The 25,885-nt window shown below is 41.9% G+C and overlaps 1 protein-coding gene across 4 annotated transcripts in view; it reads right to left on the bottom strand.

The window, feature by feature from the left end:
• Positions 1–11,921: 11,921 nt before the first annotated feature.
• The window catches only part of LOC140119077 (uncharacterized), a 34,403-nt gene continuing 20,439 nt past the window's right edge, over positions 11,922–25,885 (bottom strand). For 2 of the 4 annotated variants that reach the window (XM_072137716.1, XM_072137714.1), the window contains exons 3-5: positions 18,420–18,546; positions 15,869–15,982; positions 11,922–13,708 (exon numbers count right to left, since the gene is read on the bottom strand). In XM_072137716.1, the coding sequence (XP_071993817.1) occupies positions 12,909–13,708; positions 15,869–15,982; positions 18,420–18,546 (1,041 nt within the window). In that variant the 3' untranslated portion in view covers positions 11,922–12,908. The remainder of the gene's footprint in view (positions 13,709–15,868; positions 15,983–18,419; positions 18,547–25,885) is intronic. The other 2 variants (XM_072137715.1, XM_072137717.1) reach the window with 2 other exon arrangements.

The raw sequence follows: 25,885 nt of genomic DNA, 5'->3' as shown, positions 1-25,885 counted from the left end.
TTTGGGCCGTTTTTACTAAGTGCGTTTTCAGATCGTAAAAGACGCATGCGTTTTTTCTTTACCCTATGGGGGCCGTGATTTGTGGCCGGATCACACGCCCCTATACGTTTAGTCCAATTAATACAGCAGCAACAAGGTACAGCCACTACACAATGTACAGCACCATATTTAGACCATACAATATACTGAACTGTCGCTGGTTCTGAACTGAAGTAAGAGTAGTATTTCTTAGACATACGACTAATGGATTGACACGGATTTAAAGGTGTTTTCCCATGAACAAAAGTTGGGCCCTACCCATGGGATAGGACCTAAGGCCGCGGTCACACGATCCGCTAGGCGTCCGTTCATAACGCGACGCTAGCGCACAGGGGGCGGTCCTCGGCCCAAACGGACATGCGTTAACAGGGAAACGCATGCGATCGGCTTATCAATCGCATGCGTTTCCCTGTTAACGCATGTGCGGTTGGGCCAAGGACCGCCCCCTGTGCGCTAGCGTCGCGTTATGAACGGACGCCTAGCGGATCGTGTGACCGCGGCCTAACTTGATGATCGTGGGGGTCTCAGTGATGATCACGGAAACGTGGGTGCCTCCATCAAATCCCGCGTCGCTCTGTCAGTAATGGAGCAGACGCCGTGCATGACCGTTCTGCTCCATTAATCTCTTTGTAGCTCACCAATCTCCGTCAGCCACACTGATCAGCAAGTTAGGTTCTAACCCATGCGTTTGAAACGCATATACAACAGCTGAGAGGTGATTTGCCTAATTACATCACTGTTAATGTTTCCGTTTACAAAACGCATCGTAAACGCGATGTTAACGCGTGTGTTAACAAAGTGTTAACACATGTATTTTGTTAACACATGTGTTAACATTGCGTTTACAAACGTAAACGGTAATGTAATTAGGCAAATTACCTCACTTCAGCTGTTGTATATGCGTTTCAAACGCAATGAAAACGCAACCAAAACGCAACGTGTGAACGCGCCCTCAGTCTTTGTCTCCTTGCAGCACACATCCACACTGTGCCCCTAAAAAACAACCACAGTCACTTACAGAATAGTATCCTTTGGCTAACAACACTATGCTCCTACATAACATATACATGCCACAGCATTTCTAACCATGCTATGTTCCCCGCACATATAAATTATAAGAAATATTATGCCACCTGAAAAAATATATACTTCATTGATGAATCTAGTGACCATTTTGTGAATTATATATTTGGTGCCCCCATAATAAATTGAGAACCTCCGTAAGAAGTTATAAAATTAGTGTGCATCTCTCTCTCTATATTTGATAATATCCAATGACAATTAACTTTTATATATTGCTCAATTATAATTTGAGACCTCCCCTTAATAAATTACAATACATATTTTCCCCATCATGAGTCCTATACTTTTTTCCAATGAATTGTAATTTATATTGATCGGACACCATCCAAGCAATGTTTTGCACCGCACCAACCTTTTTTAGTGCTTTGACTGGATCCCGTAATAGAGTAATGCCAGCACTTCCCTGATGGTGGCCCTGGGCACATGCAGCCCCCTGTATGAAAGTAGGAATCAGACTTTACACATTCATGTGTTTAGCTCAAAAAATTGTATAAAATACTGTCACAAAAAACTGCAGTGTTTTCCCTCTACAAACTCCAGATCATGAAGAATAACCTCTAAGTCTATTTCTAAATTGTATATGTGGAGCAGTCACGAGCAGAGGTTTGGTAAACAAGATCCATTTTCTTTCTCAATGGGTCACATGCTTAATAGCACAAACCTAATTGAAGTGTAAGAAGTGATTGTTTCTGCTGGTAGTACAGAGAGTGCTGGAGGCTTCCACTTGTGAATGTGTAAATAGGTCAGTAGGAGCACTCCCTCTGCTGGTTGAAAGCTAGTATAGCATAAATTATTTGATTCCATTGAAATGAACCTTTTTTTATGCTTTTCTATGCTTCATAGCAAATACTGTAAAAAAAAAAAAAAAAAGAAAAAAAAAAGAAAAGCGTTTTTCACAATAAAATTCATCTAATCCATACACTATTCAAAGATCGTTCTATTATAGATACAACTGCAAAAAAGACCAAATAAACACGTTGCGGCTTTTGTAATTAACAGATGAAATTAAAACAAAAAAAATTTACAAAGTTGTCTGCTCCTTTTTTGTTTTGTGAATAAGGATAAATACTGTAATGAGAACTGTGTCTGCAGCACACACACACATCTATCGCAGCAGACAGATTTATCATTAGTCCTATGTAGCTGCTTGGCGTATAATTGTCACACAATGGCGGAAAAAATACACCACAGAGTATGCAACACCACATTTATCAACTGAGAATTATCGAAAGAACACAAATTTAATTGCAAAACTACACCACATAGGAGGGGGTGTATGTGGGTCCATTGCTACAACATGGGGAAGTTTTTGCTCAATTTTATGTTGAGGTATCTGAGAATTTCCTGTGGAAAAACATAGCACATATTGCACAAATAGCTGATACTCACATCAGAAGGCATTTAAGGCCCCTTTCACACTTGCGTTTTTCGCGCGCGTTTTCTGCGCGTGCTTTTGATGCGCAGAACTTGCATTGCACTCTGACCCATTGTAATCAATGGTTCTTTTTAGACTAGCATTTTATTTCACGCACACATGCGCGTTTTTTTTAACACGCATTTAATTTTCGGCATGCTCTACTTTTGCAAGTCACGCACGTGAAAAACGCACCATACAAGTATAAGGAGATGCATCAAAAACGCATTGCACTCTGTGACACTTGCAAGTGCAATGCGTTTTTCACGCATCAATTGCCATAGAAAAGATAGAGCTCAGTCCTGAGTCCTTTCACCCGCATTACCTGCGCGTGAAAAACGCATTGAAATTGCATTGAAAATGTGCGTGAAAAACTGAGACACTGAACAAACTCTGACTGAAAACTGATTGAACTCTGATGCAAAATGTCAGTTTTTCACTGACCAAAAACTGATCGCACCCTGATCAAACTCTGACGTGATCTGCAACGCAAGTGTGGAAAGGGCCTAAGGCCCCTTCCACACTTGCGAGTGTGATGCGATGAATGCATGTCAGTTCACTCCCGGTGTGTAGCGTTCGGGCCGTGCGTTCCCGGCAGCATGCGTTGTGAGTGTGATGCGAGTTCATCGCATCACACTTGCAAGTGTGGAACGGGCCTAACACTGCACATACACCGGACTATAAATCCGACCTGCCAGTCTAACACATAGACATCTGCTCAAAATCCTGCCTAATGATAAATCTCCCCCTATATGTCAGGTCGCGTTCACACGTTGCGTTTTGACCTGTGTTTTCATTGCGTTTGAAACACATATACAACAGCTGAGGAGGGGTGATTTGCCTAATTACATCACTGTAACACATGCTAACACATTGCACATGCATCGTGTTAACACATGCGTTAACATTGCGTTTACAAACGTAAACGGTAATGTAATTACGCAAATCACCTCTCATCAGCTGTTGTATATGCGGTTCAAACACAATGAAAACGCAACCAAAACGCAATGTGTGAACATGCCCCCAAGTATAAACCAATACCTGCAGTCACCGCACATATAAATATATCCCTGCAGTCACTATACCCCACACATAACTATTTCCCTGCAATATATAATATATAGTACACATAAATCAATCCCCACAGTCACTTTACGGTACATATCATTATATCCCTGGATTCAGTGTCCTGTACACATAAATGTATCCCTGCAGTCACTATACTGTACACATAAATATATCCCTGCAGTCACTATACTGTACACATAAATATATCCCTGCAGTCACTATACTGTACACTTAAATATGTCCCTGCAGTCACTATACGGTACACATTTATATATCCCTGCAGTCACTATACAGTACACATAAATATATCCCTGCAGTCACTATACTGTACACATAAATATTTCCCTGAAGTCACTATAAAACACACATAAATATATGCCTGATTAGCACACCAGGTACTAAAAACTACTCTGAAACTAATCCTAATTTGGTTAGCTCCTGTCTGATGGTATAAAGGTATACACATGCAACATAGAGTATGGGAAGTATTGTAATATGTTTAATTAATTATTTTTATTTTATATACTTGCTAAATTCTGCTACAGATGATGCCAGACTATGGATGAAGATTGATAACACTCTGCTGTGCAGCGCAAGAATGTGAGGCTCCCTGGGCGATTTACGATACTAGTTATTCCAGGGAAAGAGATGTCTTTTGTTCCTGCGATGATCATATTATAATTTACTAACCAATGAACTACGGACATTACTTCTTATCTTTAACTTACCTCGCCAGGTCCAGCCCACTGAGGGTTTCTGTAAAATCCTTTGTGATGTGAATAAAGACACACACATCTGTCGAGCCTTGCAGAGATTTAGATATTATACCATACGTTGTCTTGGTCTGATTTCTTCTGAGCTCAACTCTGTGACTTTTATTAGTTATTATAGAACCTGAGGTTGTGTGAACAAGGGCAAAACTGGACAAGTACAAGAGTATGAACATTTGAGTGTCCTATCAAGTTCTGCCCTTGTTCACACAACCTCAGGTTCTCTAATGACTGATAACATTCACAGAGTTGAGCTCAGGAGAAATCAAACCAAAACAACATATGGTATAATATCTCAGTCTCTGCGAACTGATGCCATCAAAAGTAAGGCAGATGTGAGATGCTTTATTTGTGTCACACAGTATTATACAGGGAAGACCTGGGATGGTTACTTAGGGATTTAGGGATAAAGAAGTAATGTCCATCGTCCAATGGTTGGTAAATTATTACAATGGGCATTGGAGACACTAAGGCTGTTTTTCCTGAAGTGGATATCCTACATCGCAAAGGGGGTTTTGCAATTCCTTTGGTGGGGAGGAGTGGACTTTGATCAGCTTCAGCCATAGTCAATAGTCTTTATGGTATTCTCAGCATTCAGCAAATATATGAAAAATAAAAACATTTTCATTAAACATAAAACAATACTTCCCAGTCCAAGCTAGTGATGATGGGGGTTGAGCAACAATTGGTACAACTCTAAGAACATGATTAACCCCTAGGCGCACCAGGGCGTTATAGTACGTCCCCGGGGCTAGATGCTAAGCGCATGGGGACGCACTATAACGTCCTGCTTCTTGCACCGGCTCACAAACAGAGCCGGCACCAGAGGCAGTGGCTGTCAGCTGTCTATCACAGCTGACAGCCTGCAATAGCACCCGCAATTGAAACGAAATACATATTAAATACATTAAAATATAAGCCCCTAAAATGTCACTTTCCCATAAAAACACTTAATAAAGTATAAAAAACACAAAAAGCAAAAAACCCCCGCATATTTGGTATTGCTGCATCCGTAACAATCTGCATAATAAAACAGAATCGTGACTGGACCTGCACGGTAAACGCAGCAGAAAAAAAACCCAAAAATGTTCTGAAAAAAGATAATTTTTAATTAATACCCTATAAAAAATGCTCTAAATGCTTTAAAAAATGTTATGCACTCTAAAATAAGCCCACTAAAAAGAACAACTCTTCCAGCAAAAAATAAGCCCCAAACCAGATTTGTCAGCCAAAAAATAAAAAAGTTATGCATATGAAAGTTGGTGATGCTAAAATTAACAACATTTTGCCAAATTACTTTTTATTCAGTAAAAATGGGAAAAAATAAAAAATCTATATAAATGAGGTCTTTTCGTAATCGTGAAGACCCATAGAATAAAAATAATATACTATTTTTATGGTATGGTTAACGGCCCAAAAAAAAAACCACATAAAAATTTTCCAAAAATTTATGATTTTCATTTCCTCCACCAACAAAGAGTTAATAAAATCTCACCAATTAGTTATAGATGCCCTAAAATTACGTACCAGAAAAGTGCATCTCATGTGGCAAAAGAAATAAGCCCCTATAGGTCCTCATTAAAAAAAAGAAAAAAAAATTATAGCCTGTACAATGTGACATAGCAAATCTGATCTGGATGGCGCCTCCTTCCCTTCTATGCCCGGCCGTGCGCCCATACAGCAGGTCACCACCACACAAGGGGTATCTTCAAATGGAAAGAGGATCCGGCACTCAAAATTTAGGTGAAGAAATCCTTTTCTTTATTGGTTAAAATCCGACATAGCGATCACAAATACAGGTACATCGTAATATTAGCGATCGACGCGTTTCGTTTTGAAAAAGTGGCAGAGCCTCTCCAAACATATCCCCACAGTGGCCACAAAATATATAACCTCTAAACCATGCTATCTGAACACAATTGCAGACATGTGGATATGTGTTGTGACGCACTGAGACTCTGCCAGAGGCTCTGCCACTTTTTCAATATTTACCTTGTGGTTACCATTTTGGAACATGTACAGATGTCTTTATTAGATATGTAGACCAATCACTAACAAATGATTATTGGAAAGCCACTTTGTTACATTTATTTGCACGTCTACAAAACTTGTGTAATAATTGTTGTACTTTTGCAAAGAAGCAGGCTGTGTGTGGAGGAGCTACTTTATTTATTTATATCAAATATGTGGTTATTACTTTGTAACATGTATAGATGTCAGATCAGACATATGTAAAAATTACCAACAAGAATTATGTGGCAACCACTTCATAATATTCACTAGTTTGTTCACAAAACTTGTGCAATAATCATTGTATCTTTGTAAAGAAGCACCCTGTGTGTGGATAATGCAGATAATTTTTATAATTTGTTTCTGTTTACTCTTGTCTAGTGTCTTAGGGCTTGCTCCCCATAGGCCCATGTTCACATTTGTATGATTAGTGATCTCTGTTTAACATAGGCCAGCAGTTCAAAGGTTAATGTTGGTTTGCGCCTTTTCCCCTCCCACTGGACATGAGGTCTAGGTGAGGAGGCTTTTTAAAACCGGATTTGTTCACACAATTTTAGATCATGACTAAGGCTATACTCCGAAACGCGCCGATCGCTAATATTACTATGTACCTGTATTTGTGATCGCTATGTCGGATTTTAACCAATAAAGAAAAGGATTTCTTCACCTAAATTATGAGTGTCGGATCCTCTTTCCATTTGAAGTTGCTGTAGCAGCCTGGGGGCGCGTTCACACGTTGCGTTTTGGTCGCGTTTTCATTACGTTTGAAACGCATATACAACAGCTGATGAGAGGTGATTTGCCTAATTACATTACCGTTTACGTTTGTAAACGCAATGTTAACACATACGTTAACAAAATGCATGCGTTAACGGGTTGTTAATGCATGCGTTAACATCGCGTTTACGGTGCGTTTTGTAAATGGAAATGTTAACAGTGATGTAATTAGGCAAATCACCCCTCCTCAGCTGTTGTATATGCGTTTCAAACGCAATGAAATTGCAGGTCAAAACGCAACTCGTGAACGCGCCCTCCGGCTTTTCCTGTGCACCAGGTGAGGATAATCATCACTCTCTGTGAGCTGGACCAACCACGGATGTTAGAACGCGTTCACACGTTCCGCTAGCGTCGCGTTATGAACGCGACGTTAGCGGAACGTGTGAACGAGCCCTCTAAGTTTGAACATATAGGGTATCGGTGTACTCGGGAGGAATTGGGTATCAAACTTTGTGGAGCCTTTTTTCATTGAATCCATTGTAAATGTTTAATTTTCCTCCCAAAATGAGTGTATTGTGAACAAAATATTACAATTTGCAGACTGCACCTCCATTTTGTTTTAACCCCTATAAAACACCTAAAGGGTTAACAAACTTCTTAAAAGTGGTTTTTCAAAAAAGGGCTATCCTCACGTCCCATTCATCCACCTACCACCCGTTCTACCTTTATAGGTAGAATCGGGGTGGTAGGTGCCCTTTAAGTAGGGGACTGCCTGTATATATGTTGTTATTAAACTGGTGGTATGCTGCCATCTGCTGGTCAGGATGTACATGTCCTCCCTCTGCTTGTTTTGAAAAAGTATGTAGTTTTGGAGGCCCGTTTCCTGGTTATTTCCAGTTACAGCCATTTCAGGTTTCCTGTAACTGGAACACGTTTGCACAGCAGAGGCACAGAGACCTCCAGATGTCAGTCCTATGTGTTTCACATCTAGTATGGTATAAATGCTCCATAAGAACCCACAGTAAAGTCCTAAATCAACCTGACAGGTTTCCTTCAACAGATTCAAGATACAACTGGTAGAAGTCAGAGGGGCAGTGGTGTATGAGTACATGTATGTAAGTCACTACAGTGTTATGTCCTGTGGTCATTAATACGGAGGGCTGAGGAGAACCAGCATAGACAAAATGTGGGGAAAAAATCCAGAAAATCATCTGATTTTTTTTACTTTTTTTTTTTGCCAATTATGGTTGAATATAAGTATTTGGTCACCTACAAACAAGCAAGATTTCTGGCTCTCACAGACATGTAAGTTCTTCTTTATGAGGCTCCTCGGTCCTTCACTCATAAACTGTAGTAATGGCTCCTGTTTGAACCTGTTATGAGTATAAGGGTGGTCTCACATTGGGGTTATTTCTCACATTAGTGATTTCTCCCTGAACACAATTTGGCTTATTGACACATACAGGATTGTTTTTCTCTTCCTGGCTTCAGTGATTTGTCACTGATGTCTTCCTGACCCATTCTTTTCAATGGCCTTTTTCACACGTCAGTTTTTTTCCACTGATCCAATGTCAGTGAACACAAATAGAACAGTTTATAAACTGGCACACTGCAGCGTGACATGGATGTGATGTGGGGGTGCAATGTAACATTGATGAAATGTGTGGGTGCAGGATGACATAAATGTAATATGGGGGTGCAGCGTGACATGAATGTAATGGGGGGGTGCAGCCTGATATGAATGAAAGGTGGGGGTGCAGGGTGACATAGATGTTATATGCACCCCCACATTAAATCCATGTCACGTTGCACCCCCACATCACTTCCATGTCATGCTGCATCCAATATTACATTCATGACATATGCTGGGGTGCAGCATCACATGTATGTTCTATGGGGTGTAGCGTGACATGGATGTTATATGGCAGTGATGGCAAACCTTTTAGATACCGAGTGCCCAAACTACAACCAAGACCCACTTATTTATCACAAAGTGCCAACATAGAAATTTAATTTGTGATTTATACTACCTTCTCTGTCACAGTTTTCATTGATACCAGCACCTGAAGACACCAATAAAGCAGAAAATAGAAGAAATTTGGATGATCATTGTAGCTTCGCTCCAGGGTCCCATAAACAGGAAGAATTGTCAGGGCCGGAGCAGGAGCTACAATGATAATCCAGATCTGTCCTCACCTTCCCACCCCTCCAGTAGTCCCAGGTAGAGCTGTCACTTTAAAATAGCGCTTTGCACAGCAAGTCCTGGGCTGTCTGGGACTGCAGGAGGATACCTGGAGTCATCTCTGGTGATGGCCTGGGTGCCCACAGAAAGGGCTCTGAGTGCCACCTCTGGCACCAGTGCCATAGGTTAGCCACCACTGTTATATGGGGTTGCAGGAGGACATGGATGTAATGTGGTGGTGCAGTGTGACATGAATGTAATGTGTAGTGCAGTTTGTCATGAATATAATGTGGGAGTGGGGGAAAGTGGGGAAAGGGGTGGGGAAAGTGGTGGGGAAAGTGGGGTGCTGTGTGACTTGGATGTAACGTGGAGGTGCAAGGGGGGGGGGGAATGTGGGGTGCAGTATGACAAGGATGTAATGCGGGGGTGCCGTGTGGCATGGAAGTAATGCGGGGGTGCCGTGTGGCATGGAAGTAATGCGGGGGTACAGCATGACATGGATGTAATGTGGGGGTGCAGGGGGGAGAATGTTGGGTGCAGTGTGACGTAGATGTAATGTGGGGGAGCAGCATGACATTGATGTAATGTGGGGGTGCAGTGTGAAATGGATGTTATATGGGGTGCAGCATGACATTGATGTAATGTAACATGGGTGCAGTATGGCAAGGATGTAATGTGGGGTGCAGTATGACAAGGATGTAATGTGGGGTGCAGTATGACAAGGATGTAATGTGGGGGAGCAGCATGACATTGATGTAATGTGGGGGCGCAGGGGGGAGAATGTTGGGTGCAGTGTGACATGTATGTTATATGGGGTGCAGCATGACATGGATGAAATGTGGGCACCAGTTTCAGAATTTAAGGATTTCTGGCACCTGTTCTAAATGGATCTGGTGCTCCCTGCACTGCGCCGACAGAGTGCAACACTTTTTTTTGTTGCACCTTAACCAAAGGACATGCAAAACATTTCTGTTGGGTTTTGCATGATGAATCTGGTGCACGGTCCAACTGAGCACCAAAACGCCCCCTTCAGAAGGAGTGACACTTTTTAAATACCTGTACAGTTTGCACTGAACAGAATGTGCAAAGTCCGACAGAAAACTGGTGCACGGCCCTTAGTAAATGTGCCCCATTGTCTTTACATGTGATGAAGTTTTTTGCCCGCATCATGTGAACGGAGCCTGGAGAAGATTTGGGGGGATTTATCAGGCCGGTAAACAAAGTCACAATTCTTCGCAGATGGCCAGGAATTCCTACTTTTGCCCCCTTTAGCCACTTCCATGGTGTACGGGCTAAGCCGGGCCATGGAGTGAGCTCATGAGCTATAGCAGTTTATAATACATCTGTATTGTATCTGGCTGCACAATAATGCGGCAGATATACTAAGAGGCCACAACCTCTTATAATGGCCGGCCCACGGCTGCGCGGCCACTGCTCCGGAGCAGGAGCTACAAGGAGGTGCCGGTGAAGATGTCAGGTAGGAAGAGAAAAAAAGGCTACTGGGGCACGGAGTAGCTGCGACGTGTAGACTCATGTCCGGCTATTCCGCGCCCCAGTGGCGGCTTTACAAAATTTACATATTAGGGTATTAAAAATTTTAAAAAGATAGCGGGATGTGAGGATTAGCTCTAAAAAGGGCTATCCTCACATCCCATACATCCACCTACCACCTGTTCTACCTTCATAGGTAGAATCGTTGTGATAAGTTCCCTTTAAACCAGAATATTTTTGATGATAAAAAGTTGTATAAAAATATGTTCATGGAAGAATAGATCTTGTTTAACCAGTTCGCGACCGCCCGCCGTGTATTCACGGCGGCGGTCGGGTCGCGCTGCATGGAGAGGGCTCACGGGCTGAGCCCTCTCCATAGCCGGTAAGTCTTTGCTGCATATTGTGCCGCTATCATTTGTAAAGGTATGTTTAGGAGTTAAGGTGTTTAGGATGAACTGGTAGAAAAACAAACCTAGTGACACTTCTCTGGTTAAATCTGCAGGGGGTGTCAGCAAACACATTGCACTTTTGATGGAAAAAACTGTACTGACCCCTGGAAAAAATGATCAATACATTAAAAACAATAGCAGCACAAACAAAAATTGTTGCTGCTCAAATCAGCACAAACGTAGAACAAACATTTGACACCAGTTTTGTTTCATTTGGGTTATGACTTGAAGGGGGGGTGGCTAACCTTTTGACCTTTACAATTTTATTCATATCTTCAAAACAAAATCAGCATAAACAAAAATTTGAGCAGCACAAACAGGTGGGCGGCTTCACTCAAGCACAGCAAGGGTTACTATGTGAACACAGCAAATCTAGGGCTACCGAGGACTGCAGGAGTAGGCCTTAAGTCACTCAACCTGTCTCTCTGTGCTGGAGTGACGGCCTATGTGCCCACAGAGATGGCTCTGAGTGCCACCACTCAGGCTTTATCTATTACAACAAGAAGTCATTTGAACTGAAAATAGTATTAACCCTCTAAATAGGAGGGTTAATCCTACATCTAGAAGGTCTACATGCGGTAGCAGCAAAGGAATACAGAAAAATAGTTGCAAATCAATAGTTTCAGGAATAAGGGGAAAATACAAAATTCTGCAGACCGTAACTAGGTGAAATAGATAAATACAAGAATACATATGGATATAATGGAATAAGAATGTTTAATACAGATTAGCAAATGACTGTGAACTTTAGAATTTAACCAGACCACTCCAAAGTGGGAAGCAACAGATAAAAACAACTAAAAACAATTTTTTTTAAGCCTGTTGCCCACAAGTGAATTTATTTCAACAAACTTGCTTCATGGACGATTTACCAGACCAAACCCAGATCCAATGAGCTGAAGTCCGCATGTCCGTAGAATTCAGCGATTCTAGGTTTCGTCAGCTTGTGAGCAACCGGCTTTAGGCTCATTGTCTGGGATTTGTGTTCCAAAGTGAACCAATCACAAACCTCCTTCAACACGTCCAGCCTGCTAAAAGTCAGGTTCTACATTTATCCACGTGTTTGCCCCTTTTTCTAGTCATTTATGAAAACTATTCATTAGGAGAACCATCTGTATTGCCCATAGCAACCAAAGACCAGCGTTCATTTTATAAAAGCACATTTATATATGAAAACTGGACTGTGATTAGTTTGTATGACAATGTGGGCAGCATAAAATTTCATAAAAATTCAAAAGCTGCAACAAATGACCTAAAAATGTGACATTCACTTACAATATTCTGCACATGATATCCCCCCATTGCCTGGGTTTAAGATCTCAACTGCAAAATATAAGTAATATGTAGTATAATATAAAAGTCAGGAATGTAACATGACAAGGGTATACCCTCCCACCAGGCAGGGGACAGAGATGGTAAGTGCCACTTCATACCACTGCAGGTAAATCGTAGCACAAAATAACTGTGCCTGGAATTGCTGTCGGACATAACGGAGCGATTCCGCCCAGTGTGTCCCCAGTCTAAAGGTGGAAAAAGCGGTGTCTCTTACGCCCCATCATCACAGGCTGATGAAGTATATTGGGAGAGACATCAATTCTTTATAAAAGTGCAATAAGTACAACTAAATATTTGGCAATGTGTGATTCTGAATAAGACAGAAACAATGAAGCAATGAAATTGTTCCTCTAGTTTTTCATATGAACTCTGCGGTGCCTGATAAGGTGAGAACTTCGGAAAAAGCATTTTCCACATTCAGTACAAGAGTAGGGTCTCTCTCCGGTGTGGACTTTTTGGTGTCTGACCAGATCGGAGCTGTGCCGGAAGCTCTTTCCGCATTCATGGCAGACATAGGGTCGTTCTCCGGTATGCACCCTCCTGTGTATGATAAGGTTGGAGCTGTTTATAAAGCTTTTCCCGCACTCCTTGCACACGTATGGCCGCTCTCCCGTATGGATTCTCTGGTGCATGACCAGATACGCGCTACTTATAAAGCTTTTCCCGCATTCCTTACAGACGTGCGGCCTTTCTCCTGTGTGCGTTCTGTGATGGATGATGAGACTGGCATTTTGGGTAAAACTCTTGCCACACTCGGGGCACGTGTACGATTTTGGTGGCTTGGTCTTAGTTTCTGCTATTGTTTTAGGTTGAGAAGAGCCCCGCGCAGCCTCAGCATTCGTGTCCTTACCGCTCTTTAAATGTTTTCTCCTAGTCCGAGCTTTCTGTAGGTTTGTAGTAGAGGGTTTAGAAAATGTTTTCTCCTTTTCGGTGCACTGTTCCTTCTTTAAAATGCTTTTAGAATTGGATGGTCTTTCTACATCATGGACTATAGTCTCTGAAGATCCACTGTCTCTGCCTTTAGTATGAAGCATTTGTCCATCTCTTTGGTTATGAACCTGCTGGGCCATTCCATTATCTTCTGATGCAGTATCTAAGGAGTTGGCAACAGTCTTACTGTTTTCCTCAAATCTGTCACTTTTAGATCTACCTGCAATTAAAAATAAAATGTCAGAAAGAAACAAAAGGAAAAATAAAGCTACTATACACTTACTAAGTAAAATGTGTTAACCAACAGTGCAGGTGGTACAAACTTAGGCTACATTCACACACATGTATGGGGGACGTATATACGGCCGATATATGTCCCCCATACACTTCTATGGGCTCACGGCACACTACGGGAGCGGTACGGTGCAGCACACGCGCGGCACCGTACCGCTCCGTACCCCGGGAAAAGATAGGACATGCCCTATCTTTTCCCGTAATATGGCGCCGTGCGCCATAACTTCCTATGGAGAGGGGCGGGGGTGAGAGGCGCTCACCTCCTCCTCCTCTCCCCGCGCTGCCGTGAGCCCGCTGTGCCACGGTGCGGCGGGCTCACGGCAGTGTGAATGTAGACTTAGTCTGGATTAAAAATATTTATACAAACAAACAATCTCTGGATTAAAAACATTGATGACCTACCAGGTTTTCATCAGATTGTTAGAGGATCGTACAAGCAGCACCCCAAGAGATCAAGCAGTTCAGAGAATGGAAGAGGAGACTGACAGCTCTGTTCTCTATTTCTGGCTGAACTACCAGGTACATATCAGCACAACATGATAAGCAATTTAAACCCAATCTGCTATTTTTTACGCAACCTTTTACTAAAAAAATCTAGAGCGAACATCCACACCTTATACAATAGTCTACTGCAACTAGGCTACATTTATACTCATATTACATATTTTGTTATTCATGGCCTCCTTCCTTTTAAAATCAATTAAAAAAAATTCTAATGAACCTGAAAGGCTCTGGGGAAGTTACAACACTCCTCAATGTGGCTTCACAGGCTGTTATACTGTCTCACCTTCTGCTCTCACAGTACCTTGCACCTAATATATAGCTGGCGCCTTCCCCCCTCCCCCTTGTCTATGGCCGGCGCCTGCCCCCCCCCTTGTCTATGGCCGGCACCTGCCCCCCCCCCCTTGTCTATGGCCGGCGCCTGCCCCCCCCCTTGTCTATGGCCGGCGCCTGCCCCCCCCCTTTTCTATGGCCGGCGCCTGCCCCCCCCCCCTTGTCTATGGCCGGCGCCTGCCCCCCCCCCCTTGTCTATGGCCGGCGCCTGCCCCCCCCCCCCTTGTCTATGGCCGGCGCCTGCCCCCCCCCCCCTTGTCTATGGCCGGCGCCTGCCCCCCCCCCCCTTGTCTATGGCCGGCGCCTGCCCCCCCCCCTTGTCTATGGCCGGCGCCTGCCCCCCCCCCTTGTCTATGGCCGGCGCCTGCCCCCCCCCCTTGTCTATGGCCGGCGCCTGCCCCCCCCTCCCCCTGTCTATGGCCGGCGCCTGCCCCCCCCTTGTCTATGGCCGGCGCTTGCCCCCCCCCCTTGTCTATGGCCGGTGCCTGCCCCCCCCCCTTGTCTATGGCTGGCGCCTCCCCCCCCCCCGTCTATGGCCGGCGCCTCCCCCCCCCTGTCTATGGCCGGCGCCTGCCCCCATCTTGTATACTTGTATATGGCCGGCGCCTGCCCCCCCCCCCTTATATATGGCCGGCGCCTGCCCCCCCCCCCTTGTATATAGCCGGCGCCTGCCCCCCCCCCTTGTAAATAGCCAGCAGCCCCATGTCCAGCCTAAAAAAACTGTACTCTGTTTTCAGCACCCCTGCAGGTCCTCTTCTTTCTTTATCTCCGGCTCCGCCGATGGCGGTGCACACACTATGGTGTCGGCAAGTAGCTGATGTCATGATGTGTACAATACAGCGCGTGGGGACCCGAAGATGGAGCCGGAGCTTCAGACAACAGAGGAGGATCTGCAGAGGGCGTCGGAAAGGTGAGTGCCTAGTTTTTTTTTCATAGACTTGATTATAAGCCGAGTTAGGGGTTTTCAGCACATTTTTTATTGGTGAAAAACTTGGCTTATACTGAAGTATATATGGTATAAATAGTACAGTTGTTGTTCCTTAGCCAAGAAATCCTCCAGAGGCTTTTTTTTCAACCACTCATTTTAAATAGAAGAGGAACAATAACACCGGTGAATAAATTTCTTAGTAAAACCCAGATTTTCCAGTAGTCAGACAGGTTTAAAAAAAAAAAAAAAAAAAAAAAAAAAAAAAAAAAAGACCCAGAAAACATCTACCAATAATGTGTAAATACAATACATCACAATACTGACTTGTGGAAGAACTGGTTTTGCATTTCCATTTCTGAGAATATAAGTTACTCTTCACACACAACTCTTCTCCTCTGTGAATACGTGATACTATTTCAGGCTTCACGTAAATGTAACCTGGTTGCAGAAAGACAGGGAGAAGAGGTTAAAGTGTAACTGTAAAGCTATAGTGATTTTACTGAATTATTATGTGTGATTCACCCTTTGAAAACAAACAGAACAATGCCTACTTTCTGCTGCTCACCCTTTTCTTTCCAAAGTTATGGTATTTTCTGTTCTGAAAGTGTTTGACAAAAATCTTTCTCACTAGAGGTAAGGTGGGCGGAGACTAATATCTGTCTGTCTATGCCTCAAGCAGAGGCCAGTTGGCTTGCCTACAGATCCCATGATGCCTTGTAGTTAAATCCATATAGTTTCACACAGGTAAATCCATTGAACACTGCACAGTGCACATACAGGATCTATATGGTGACAGCCTGGCAGCTTCCATCACATGGAGGAGCAGGGAACATGAGTAAGTGGAAGAAATCATAAGTATGTGAAAGCTGTAACCTGTGCTGTGTGAGCACTAAGGATTAACAGCTTATCTGCACAGATCTGATAATGCCGAGGACAAGGTAGGGGAAGGGAGCAGCATAAGGACAGAAGACAGGGAGATCTTGTACCGCACTATTCTGTCTTGGACACATCCAGCACTGCTACATTCACTGTTACATGACCTCCCCTCCCATGAAACTCTCGGAGAAACATAGTGTAAACAAGCTACGGACTCATAAGGCTTATCAGCACACGGAGAGGAAGCAGCTATTGCAGCACTGAGGTAATCTGAGGGGGATAGCAAAGAAATTGCTGCATATAGGCAACAAAGATCATAGGCAAAGTTGTTTTACATCCCAAGAGCTATTGATTTCTGGAAAAAAAAAAACCTTTACAGCTACTTTAAATAAAAAAAAAAGGCGCATACACAGTGTTATAATTTAAGAAAGAAAGGAAGAAAGCATAAATGATGTAACTGGAGAGCAGATATTTCATATTTTTCTTCACATCCCTGAAGAATATTTAAAGGGGGCCTCGTCCGTCTACCAGGTGTTAAAAAACGGATGGCATTGTGTTGTAATTTCCGACATACCTTTAAAATTTCTGTTCCTTTCCGATTTTCAATATGTTCCCAGTGTAACTCATATGCTAATAAGGTATTTGGTGCACCCAGGGCCAGTCCTCAGAACCCGTAGCACCACTATTCCTAAATCACTTCCTAAATCTCCTGCTGATCTGATGGAGAAAGGAGTGGGCCAAGTGAGTATAGCCAAGTACCAAGGCCTGGTACACTATATGCTTAATTAACATACAGATTATAATGGGAACAAAATGGATATTTTTGATATATTGAAAGTGCATTCCACTGAAACCTAAAGCGTTTCACCCCCTCTGAAGTGATATTCCAAACCTAAATTTCCTATTCTTAGGATATAACATTCTGATTGGTGGGGTCTGACCGCTGGAACACTTGAGTGATGTTGGCCCCCCACCTTGTTCAAATCTAACAATATTGTTGTCAATTTGTGCTACATTTGACAGCAGAAATTTTTGTTTGTGGTTATCAGCGGTCAACCAGCCCCGCACCCACATTACCCAAATCAAACAAAACTAGTACCAATCAATTGTGCTACCTTTGTGCTGCTTTTGTTTTGAAGATATAAACAAAATTGTAAAGGTAAAAAGGTCAGCCACCCCCCACCCCACATTAACCAAATCAAACAAAACTGATGTAAAATGTTTGTTCTATGTATGTGCAGCAAAAATGAACATGAATACATTAATTTGAACATGGGTTAAATGAAATATGAACCAGGCCTTGTTTCAGATGAAAAAAACAAAAACATACCTAGTGACATGTCTCTAGTTTGATCACCTGGGGTGCTAGTAAACATGCTGTAGAGATAAACATATACAGAGCACTCTGCTGACCTCTGGAATAAATTATTAATACCTTTAAAATTATAGCAGTACAAATGAAAATTTTTACTTCACAAACATAGCATAAACGTTTGACACCAGAATTTTTGATTTGGTTAATGTGGGAGGGGGGCTCTGGCTGACCATTTGACCTTCACAATTTTGTTAATATCTTCAAAACAAAAGCAGCACAAACGTAACACATTTGATTGGCACCAGTTTTGTTGGCTGAAACCAATATTGTTGAATTTGAACAATATTTGAACCCCCACCAATCACTAGATAAGGGTCCTGTGCCATCATCTGATGGTTGCTATCAGGTGGAAGGACTGTTTTGTATTGGCATTGTGCCGCTCTCACATATCTCTTTGCAAAGCACTCCTGGCCTTCTACTCGATGCAGTTCCCTCTACAGACAGTAATACTGCTGTTGTGGGTGTAATGTTTTTTTTTCATTTTAGTATAGTATTGGAAAAATTTTCTCTGTGACTGTGCAGTATAAGGATCCACAATTTAAGGAAACAAGGGTGACTTTTTTGGTATTCAGAATAATGTTTGATATTATTTCTATACAGTAATTACTATACTATTTGCCCTACCCACTAAGGTTGGGCTCTGGTGGATCTCTGTGGTCTCACTTCTGCAAGACTCCTTTTGTCTCTCTTCGTGTGACTCAAGCTCCTCTACGGAGAAACGCACAGCGAGATTGTCAGACTTCATGGATTCCTGCAACACAAATATAAGGGAAGTTTTAGAAGAGCACAAAGCCTGCTAAATCTCATACTGTAAATGTCCATCCAGGCTGGCACTCATTTTTATGACTCTTTCTCTAAAAAGCCAGTAATTAGGTAGCAAAGAGCATTAGATAGGTTTTTTACCTAAACCTGTCCCAATTCGGTAAGGTCCCTGTTATACCAAGTCCTGCAGTGATAGGAGTTAAAGCAGCAAGAAAACTTCAAAGTAAGGGCTTAAAGGTTATCATGTTAGCTTCACTACAGAATTAAAAGTTGAGGACTTTCTTTCACGGGCAAACCCCTTTAAAAAATAATTAAAACATATCACAATCACACAAAACAATATCCTGATATTTTCACTCTGGCCATTAGTCCTAATAACAGACTGATGATCTTCTGTACACTAAAGACTTCAATGAGTCAACGCAGGACTATTGCTAATAAGGATGTAACAATGTTTCCATCTTTTCCTACCGTCACATCCTGACGTGTACTGCCATCTTGTGGTTGTAGGCAGCAATAGCAGGTTGATTCTGTGTATTGTTTCTTTGCTGGTGTAACTATAAGTAAGTATTCTATGTTGTGTCAATATTGTAATACAGATATATTATGAAAGGGAACCTGTTACCAGTAGTCAGAATTTTACTGGTGACAGGTCTGAATAGGCCTTGCATAGTACACTATAGGACACCCTGATTGACAGCTCTGCTCCCATCCGTTCCCATAATATCCCATTATATAGATTACCTGGTTCTCTGCCAAAAGTCCTAGGCAAGTTCTGGGGTGATGCCGCATTTCAACGCTTGCCTCCTCATTTGCAAAAGTCTCTGCTCGGCCCCTGGAGCTAAATATTCAATTATTTCCCCTCCCACTTTATGCCAATTCTCATTGGGACCTCAGCTCACCGCACAGTAAACCTCGAGCCTGCGCGGTGAGCCATATGGCTTATCATAGCCAATCACAGCGTTTAGGGTATATCCGATTCATTTTGTGCAGATTTTATCCATAAAGTGCTGTGTTATCCGTAGTGCCACTAATCACAGGTGTTTCCTGTTTTATGCCAATATACTGCAATAGAGTAGTATTGCAGTATATTTTATGCGTGATCAGAACCCCCTAAGGTTCAAGTACCCCAAGGCGTCTAAAAGAATTATAAAAAACTTAAAGCAAAATTAACCCCTTTTACCTAGAATGCCAATAAAAATACACAAACACAATCATGCCCCTTGAACCCAAATATAATAATTCTCTGCGTTGAAACACTAACAGAAAAAAAAAATTTCAAATACTGTATCAGAATTTTTTTTACCATGGGCTATGCACTGCTTCTTCACAGTTCACCTGTGCAAGCTTATGTAAGTAGGCACTCTGTGAATCAGGCGGTGTAAAGCGAGAGAGAAGTGCAGTGCGGGCAATGAAGTTTAGGATTGGATTAGGAAATGAAGCAGGAGCGGGGGGGGGGGGGGCTATAGTAAAGCCCCACAAAGCACTTCTACCTAGAAACTAAATTTATAATCCAAGTTGTAGTTCGATCATCTATATAAATGAATGTGTGACATCTGCACATTAACAGATTGTTTGGCAGGTTATGGGTGGGGGGCAGTGGGGAAAAAAAACCTGACAGGTTCCCTTCAATCCTCGATATAGGTGGCATTTATTGGCAAATTTGTTAAAAAGGGAATTGTTTCTTCCCTGACTTATTGGCTAAAGTTTTATGGCTAAAGTTTTTTTTTTTTAGATGTACCTGGACAGGAATGAGGGTTTTGTTTGTGGTCAGGAAATATTAAGTGCTGTTCCTTCCCTATGTACACAGCCCTAGTAAAAGGTGGTCAAGTCCGTGTAATTCGCTGCAATCTATCCTTGCTCTACTGTATAATGATGTGCCATTAGTTTGCTGCCGCACAGGATATTTCTAGTCTATCTGTCTTGCTATGCTTTTATGCTTTCCTATAACAGCAAAGGTTATAAAGAAAACAGAAGTGACCACCTAAATGTTAGCACACAGGATATTAGGATATTACATATTATACCAATATCTATTAGAAGTTCTGCTCTGCTTTCTTGATATATATATATATATATATATAAAGAAAAGTCTCCTTTTCTCAGGTAAAGTGGCCAGCCCCTTTAAAGGACATCTGCCACCAGGATGAAGGATTGTAAACCAAGCACACTTACATGCTGGTGTGTGCCCCCTCTGGCAGGATCTGCTCTTCTTTAAGCTATGGTTTTGTTTTTAAGGAAAAAAGGCTTTAAAAATTAACACCTATGGAGTTTGGAGCCCCTCAGGCTGATTTGAATAATTTTAAAACCTTTCTATATAAAAAAAACCAAAACAACCCCCCCCCCAAAAAAAAACAAGGCATAAAAAGCTAAAAGAAGAGAAAATCCTGCAAGAGGGGGCACACACTAGTATGTCAGTATGCTTAGTTTACAACCCTTTATCCTGGTGGTAGATGCCCTTTAACCCCTTAACGCTGAAGCCACTTTTCACCTTCCTGACACGGCCCATTTTTTAAAATCTGACATGTGTCTATTTAAGTGGTTATAACTTTGGAACGCTTTAACATATCCAGTTGATTTTGAGATTGTACTTCATGCTGGTTGAGAAATTTAATCAATATATTTAGTATTTATTTATGAAATAAATGGAAATTTGGCAAAAATTTTGAGAAAAACAATGTTTTCCAGATTCAAAATTTTCTACTTTTTGGAAAGTTGGTCATATCACTAAAATAACTTGATAACTAACATTTTCCATATGTCTGCTTTAACTTGGCATCATTTTTCAAACATCTTTTCCTTTATTTAAGATGTTAGGAGGCTTATAACTTTAGGTGCAATTTTTCAGATTTTCACGAAAATCATCAAAACCTACTTTTGGAGGGTCAGTTTAGTTAGAAGTGACTTTATAAGGCCTACATGACAGAAAACCCCCACAAATGACACCATTTTAGAAACTACACCCCTCAAAATATTCAAAACAACCTTTGGGAATTTTGTTAACCCTTTGAGCGTTTCATGAGGGTGAAAGATAAATGAAAGTGAAATTAGAGAAATGTAATTTTATCTCACAATAGATTCATTGAACACTAAAATTTGCACCTTCACAATGGGTTAAAAAGGAAAATGCATTTTACAATATTTAGGGCAATTCCTCCTGAGTATGCCAATACCCATTTTGCCTCTGTACCCTGCTGTACGGGCACAGGGGGGCACTTGGAATGGAAAGAGCGTTGTTTCGTTTTTGCAGGGCAAATATGGCTGAAAAAGTTTTCATGTGTCAGGATGCATTTGGAGAGCCATAATGGTACCAAAACAGAGAAAAGCCCCAACATGAGACACCATTTTGGAAAGTACACCCCTTGGAGAGTTTAGCAACGTGTAATTTGTGTATTTTCCCCAACAGGTGTTTGATTCAATTAGGCCCCAAAAGTGAAAAAAGGTGAAAATTTTCTCAAAAATAAGTCACTTTTACCCCAAATTTTTGTAAGCCACAAGGGATAAAAGATTAAACAACCCCATAAATGTGTAAAACTATTTCTCCTAAGCACAGAACTGCACCACTTTTGCATATAAAGTGTTGTATGGGTACACAGTAGGGCTCAGAAGGGAAAGAGGGGCTTTGGCCTTTTAGAAGCCAGATTTGACAATCATCCTTTACATGTGTCAGGATGCATTTGGAGAGCCCTAGTGGTACCAAAACAGAGGGGAACCCCAACAAGTGTCACCATTTTGGAAAGTGCACCCTTTGGAGAATTCAGCAAGGTGTGATATGTGTATTTTCCCCTACAGGTGTTTGCTTCAATTAGGTCCCTAAAAGGAAAAAGGTGAACATTTTCCCAAAAAAGTCACTTTTACGGCTAATTTTTGTATCCCATAAGGCATTAAAGATGAAACAACCCCAAAAAATGTGTACTAGCATTTCTCCCAAGTATAAAATTGCCCCACACATGCAAATAAAATGTTGTATGGGTACGCAGTGAAGCTCAGAAGGGAAAGAGGGGCATTGGCCTTTTAGAAGCCAAATTTGACAGACATCCTTTACATGTGTCAGGATGCATTTAGAGAGCCGTAGCGGTACCAAAACAGAGGGGAACCCCAACAAGGGTCACCATTTTGGAAAGCACACCCCTTAGAGAATTTAGCAAGGTGTAATATGTGTATTTGTCCGTAAAGGTGTTTGATTTAATTAGGACTTAATTAGATAAAAGGTGAACATTTTCCTATAAAGGTCATTTTACTCCTAATTTTATATAGCCACAAGGGATAAAAAAAATGTAATAACCCCCCAAAATGTGTAAACCTATTTCTCTCAAGTGTAGAAGTACCCCACATGTGTATATAAAATGTTGTATGGGCGCACAGTAAAAGGAAAGGGGAATGTTTGCCTTTTAGAAGCCAAATTTGACAGAAATGTTTGACATGCATTTGGAGAACCCTAGTGGTATAAAACAGAGAAGAATCCGAAAAGTGACCCTAATCTTTGAATGCACACCCCTTAGAGAATTTTGCAATGTGTAATATATGTATTTGCCCCTACAGGTGAATGATCCAATTAGGCCCTAATCATTAAAAAGGTGAAAATTTTCCTATAAATGTCACTTTACCCCTAATTTATGTAAGCCACAAGGGATAATATATTAAATAACCCCAAAAAAGGTGTAAAACTATTTCTCCCGAGTGTAGAAGTACCCCACATGTGCATATAAAATGCTTTATGGGCGCACAGTAGAGGAAAAGAGGAATGTTTGTCTTTTAGAGGCCAAATTTGCAAGAAATCCTTCACATGTGTCAGGATACATTTGGAGAGCCGTAGTGGTACCAAAACAGAGGAAAACCCGAAAAGTTACCCTAATTGTTGAATGTACACCCCTTGGGGAATATAGCAAGTGTATTATGTGGTGTAGTGTAATACACATGGTGAAATGATCATTTTGAACATACAGGTGGTTTCCAAATATGATGTGCAATGGAGTCCAAGATGGAAATTTCAATTATTTCTGGAAAGTTCAGTGCCCGTTATGTGGCACCCTTATGAAATAATGGAGGGGTATAGGGAGCAACGGGACATAACAGTTGTTACAATTATTAATTTTACCAAAATTAATTCACAACAGGTTGGGCGTGAATTGTGAATGTCTAGTGTATAAGGAGGTAGAATATACCAAGGGACCAACTAAACTTTTGTCACTCTGGAGGTGTCGCAGGTCTCTTAGTAGTATGTAGTGTCCATCCTAACTCCTCTTTTGGAACAGACTCTTTATTGAGTCCTACCATTAGAAGCAGCAGAATTCACCGGGAAAATGCTGCCCTGGCAAAACACAGGAACATCTAAACCAGAGGTACTGGGGCTCCGTCCTTCTTGTCCCAATATTAGTTTCCTAATATCTTCTTCTTGAAAACGGAGAAATGATACGGCAGGACGTGCACATTGGAACAGCTCGTAAAAGTTGTACAGCATCATCTGTACAATGTGCACGGCCAGCGCTTTTCTTCGTTTTAGTAGGGAAATTATCGCCAAGTGTTGCTCTTATTCACCTTAGCGATGCCCATTGTGACGAATATTGCTGCTTTTGGCTGGACCAAATCGACCAGCCAATAGCGGCAAACATGGACAGAGGGGGGCAACAAAACCCCTCTGGACCGCAAGGCACAATTGGTGGCTGTCAGGAACAGCCGCCACCCTGCCCCGATCACCGTGTCTACAGACATGGTGACCGGTATTACTGACGTCATAAGTAAATTCGCTGCTATTGGCTCGTCTGAATTGATGAGCCAATAGCAGCGATAATAAACTGGGGGTGTGTGGGGGGGACGTAACCCTTCTGGTCCATGGGGCAGGATGGATGGCTGTCAGGAACAGCCGCCGTCTTACCCCGAGCAGTGAACAGCCGCCGTCTTACCCTGACCGGTGTAGGAAAGTCACTACCCGCTGCACCGTTCTATAACAACGCTCGTTGGGAATAGGCTATACAATCTTTATTTATTTTTTAAGCAATTTAGACAAATAAGGGCTTATTTTTTGCGAGACGAGATGCACTGTAAAAAAAAACTTAATTTTAGTGGGTTTTTAGCTTATTGAAGCAATTTTATTAACTTTTTACGTGTGGAGGAAAATAAAATCATCAATTCTTGTTTTGGATTTTTAGCATTTTTTTGGGGGGGTGTTCACTGTAGCATAACAATAATATATTATCTTTATTCTACGGATCACTACGATTACGGTGATACCTCATTTATATAGTTTTATTTTTATTTGTCCAATTTTATTGAAGGAAAACTAGAATAGAAAAAATTGTATTTGTTTTAGTATTGCCATTTTTATAGCCTCATAATTATAGTATTTTTTGGTTTACGGAGCTGGTTGTAAGCTTATTTTTTGCGTGACAAGTTGCTCTTTTTATTGGTATCATTTTGGTGCTTGTAACTTTTTCGGATCACTTTTTAGAACATTTTTTGTAAAGCAATTTGATAAAAAGTTTTAATTTTTGGCAAGTTTTTGGGTTTTTTTTTTTACCACGTTCACCGAGCGGGTCCAATTATGATTAGGATTTATTGTACAGATTGTTACGGACGCAGCGATACCAAATAAGTGGGGTTTTTTCGTAATTTAGTGTTTTTTTATACTTTATTACTTGTGTAAAGGGAAATGTGGTGTTTGGGGGGACTTTCACTTTCTTTTATTATTTATTTTTATTGTAAAAAACCTTTATTTATTTATTTTTACTTTTTTTACAGTAACTGACATCTAAGCTTGAACAAGTGATCTTCTGATCACTTGTTCAAGCTTTTTTACAGGTTACACAGTGCAATACAGATGTATTGCACTGTGTAATGTAAGACACTGACACGGATCAAGATCTCGCAGCCCCGGGCACCGGCAGTCCCGGGGCTGCGATCGGAGCAGCGGACCCCCCCGGTAAGCGCCGCGGGGGGGTCCGATTCAGCTATAATTGTCTTTAAATGCCTCTAACACGCCGCGGTCAGCGCGACCGCGGCGTGTTAGGGGTTAACACCCGCGATCGGAGAAATCTCCGATCGCGGGTGTTAGAGGCGGGTGTCAGCTATAATACATAGCCGACACCCGCAGCTTCTGGCGCCGGCTCCGTTCAGGAGCCGGCGCCAGAAGCTTGACGTAATAGTACTGCATTTTGCGGGAACGCACCTCCCGCGATGCAGTACTATTACGTCAAATGTCGGGAAGGGGTTAACCACTCAGCGATTGATTTATCTGTTGCTGAGCTGATGCTCCTAATCGGAGCTGGGCCGGCATCATGAAACACAGATTATTTAACACCTGCGATTGGAGAGAATACTGATCACGGGTG

The sequence above is a fragment of the Engystomops pustulosus genome, chromosome 2, assembly GCF_040894005.1.
Source record: "Engystomops pustulosus chromosome 2, aEngPut4.maternal, whole genome shotgun sequence".
NCBI classification, from domain to species: Eukaryota; Metazoa; Chordata; class Amphibia; order Anura; family Leptodactylidae; genus Engystomops; species Engystomops pustulosus.
Note: the sequence above shows the minus strand (reverse complement) of the source record. Positions and strands in the feature narration are given on the sequence as shown.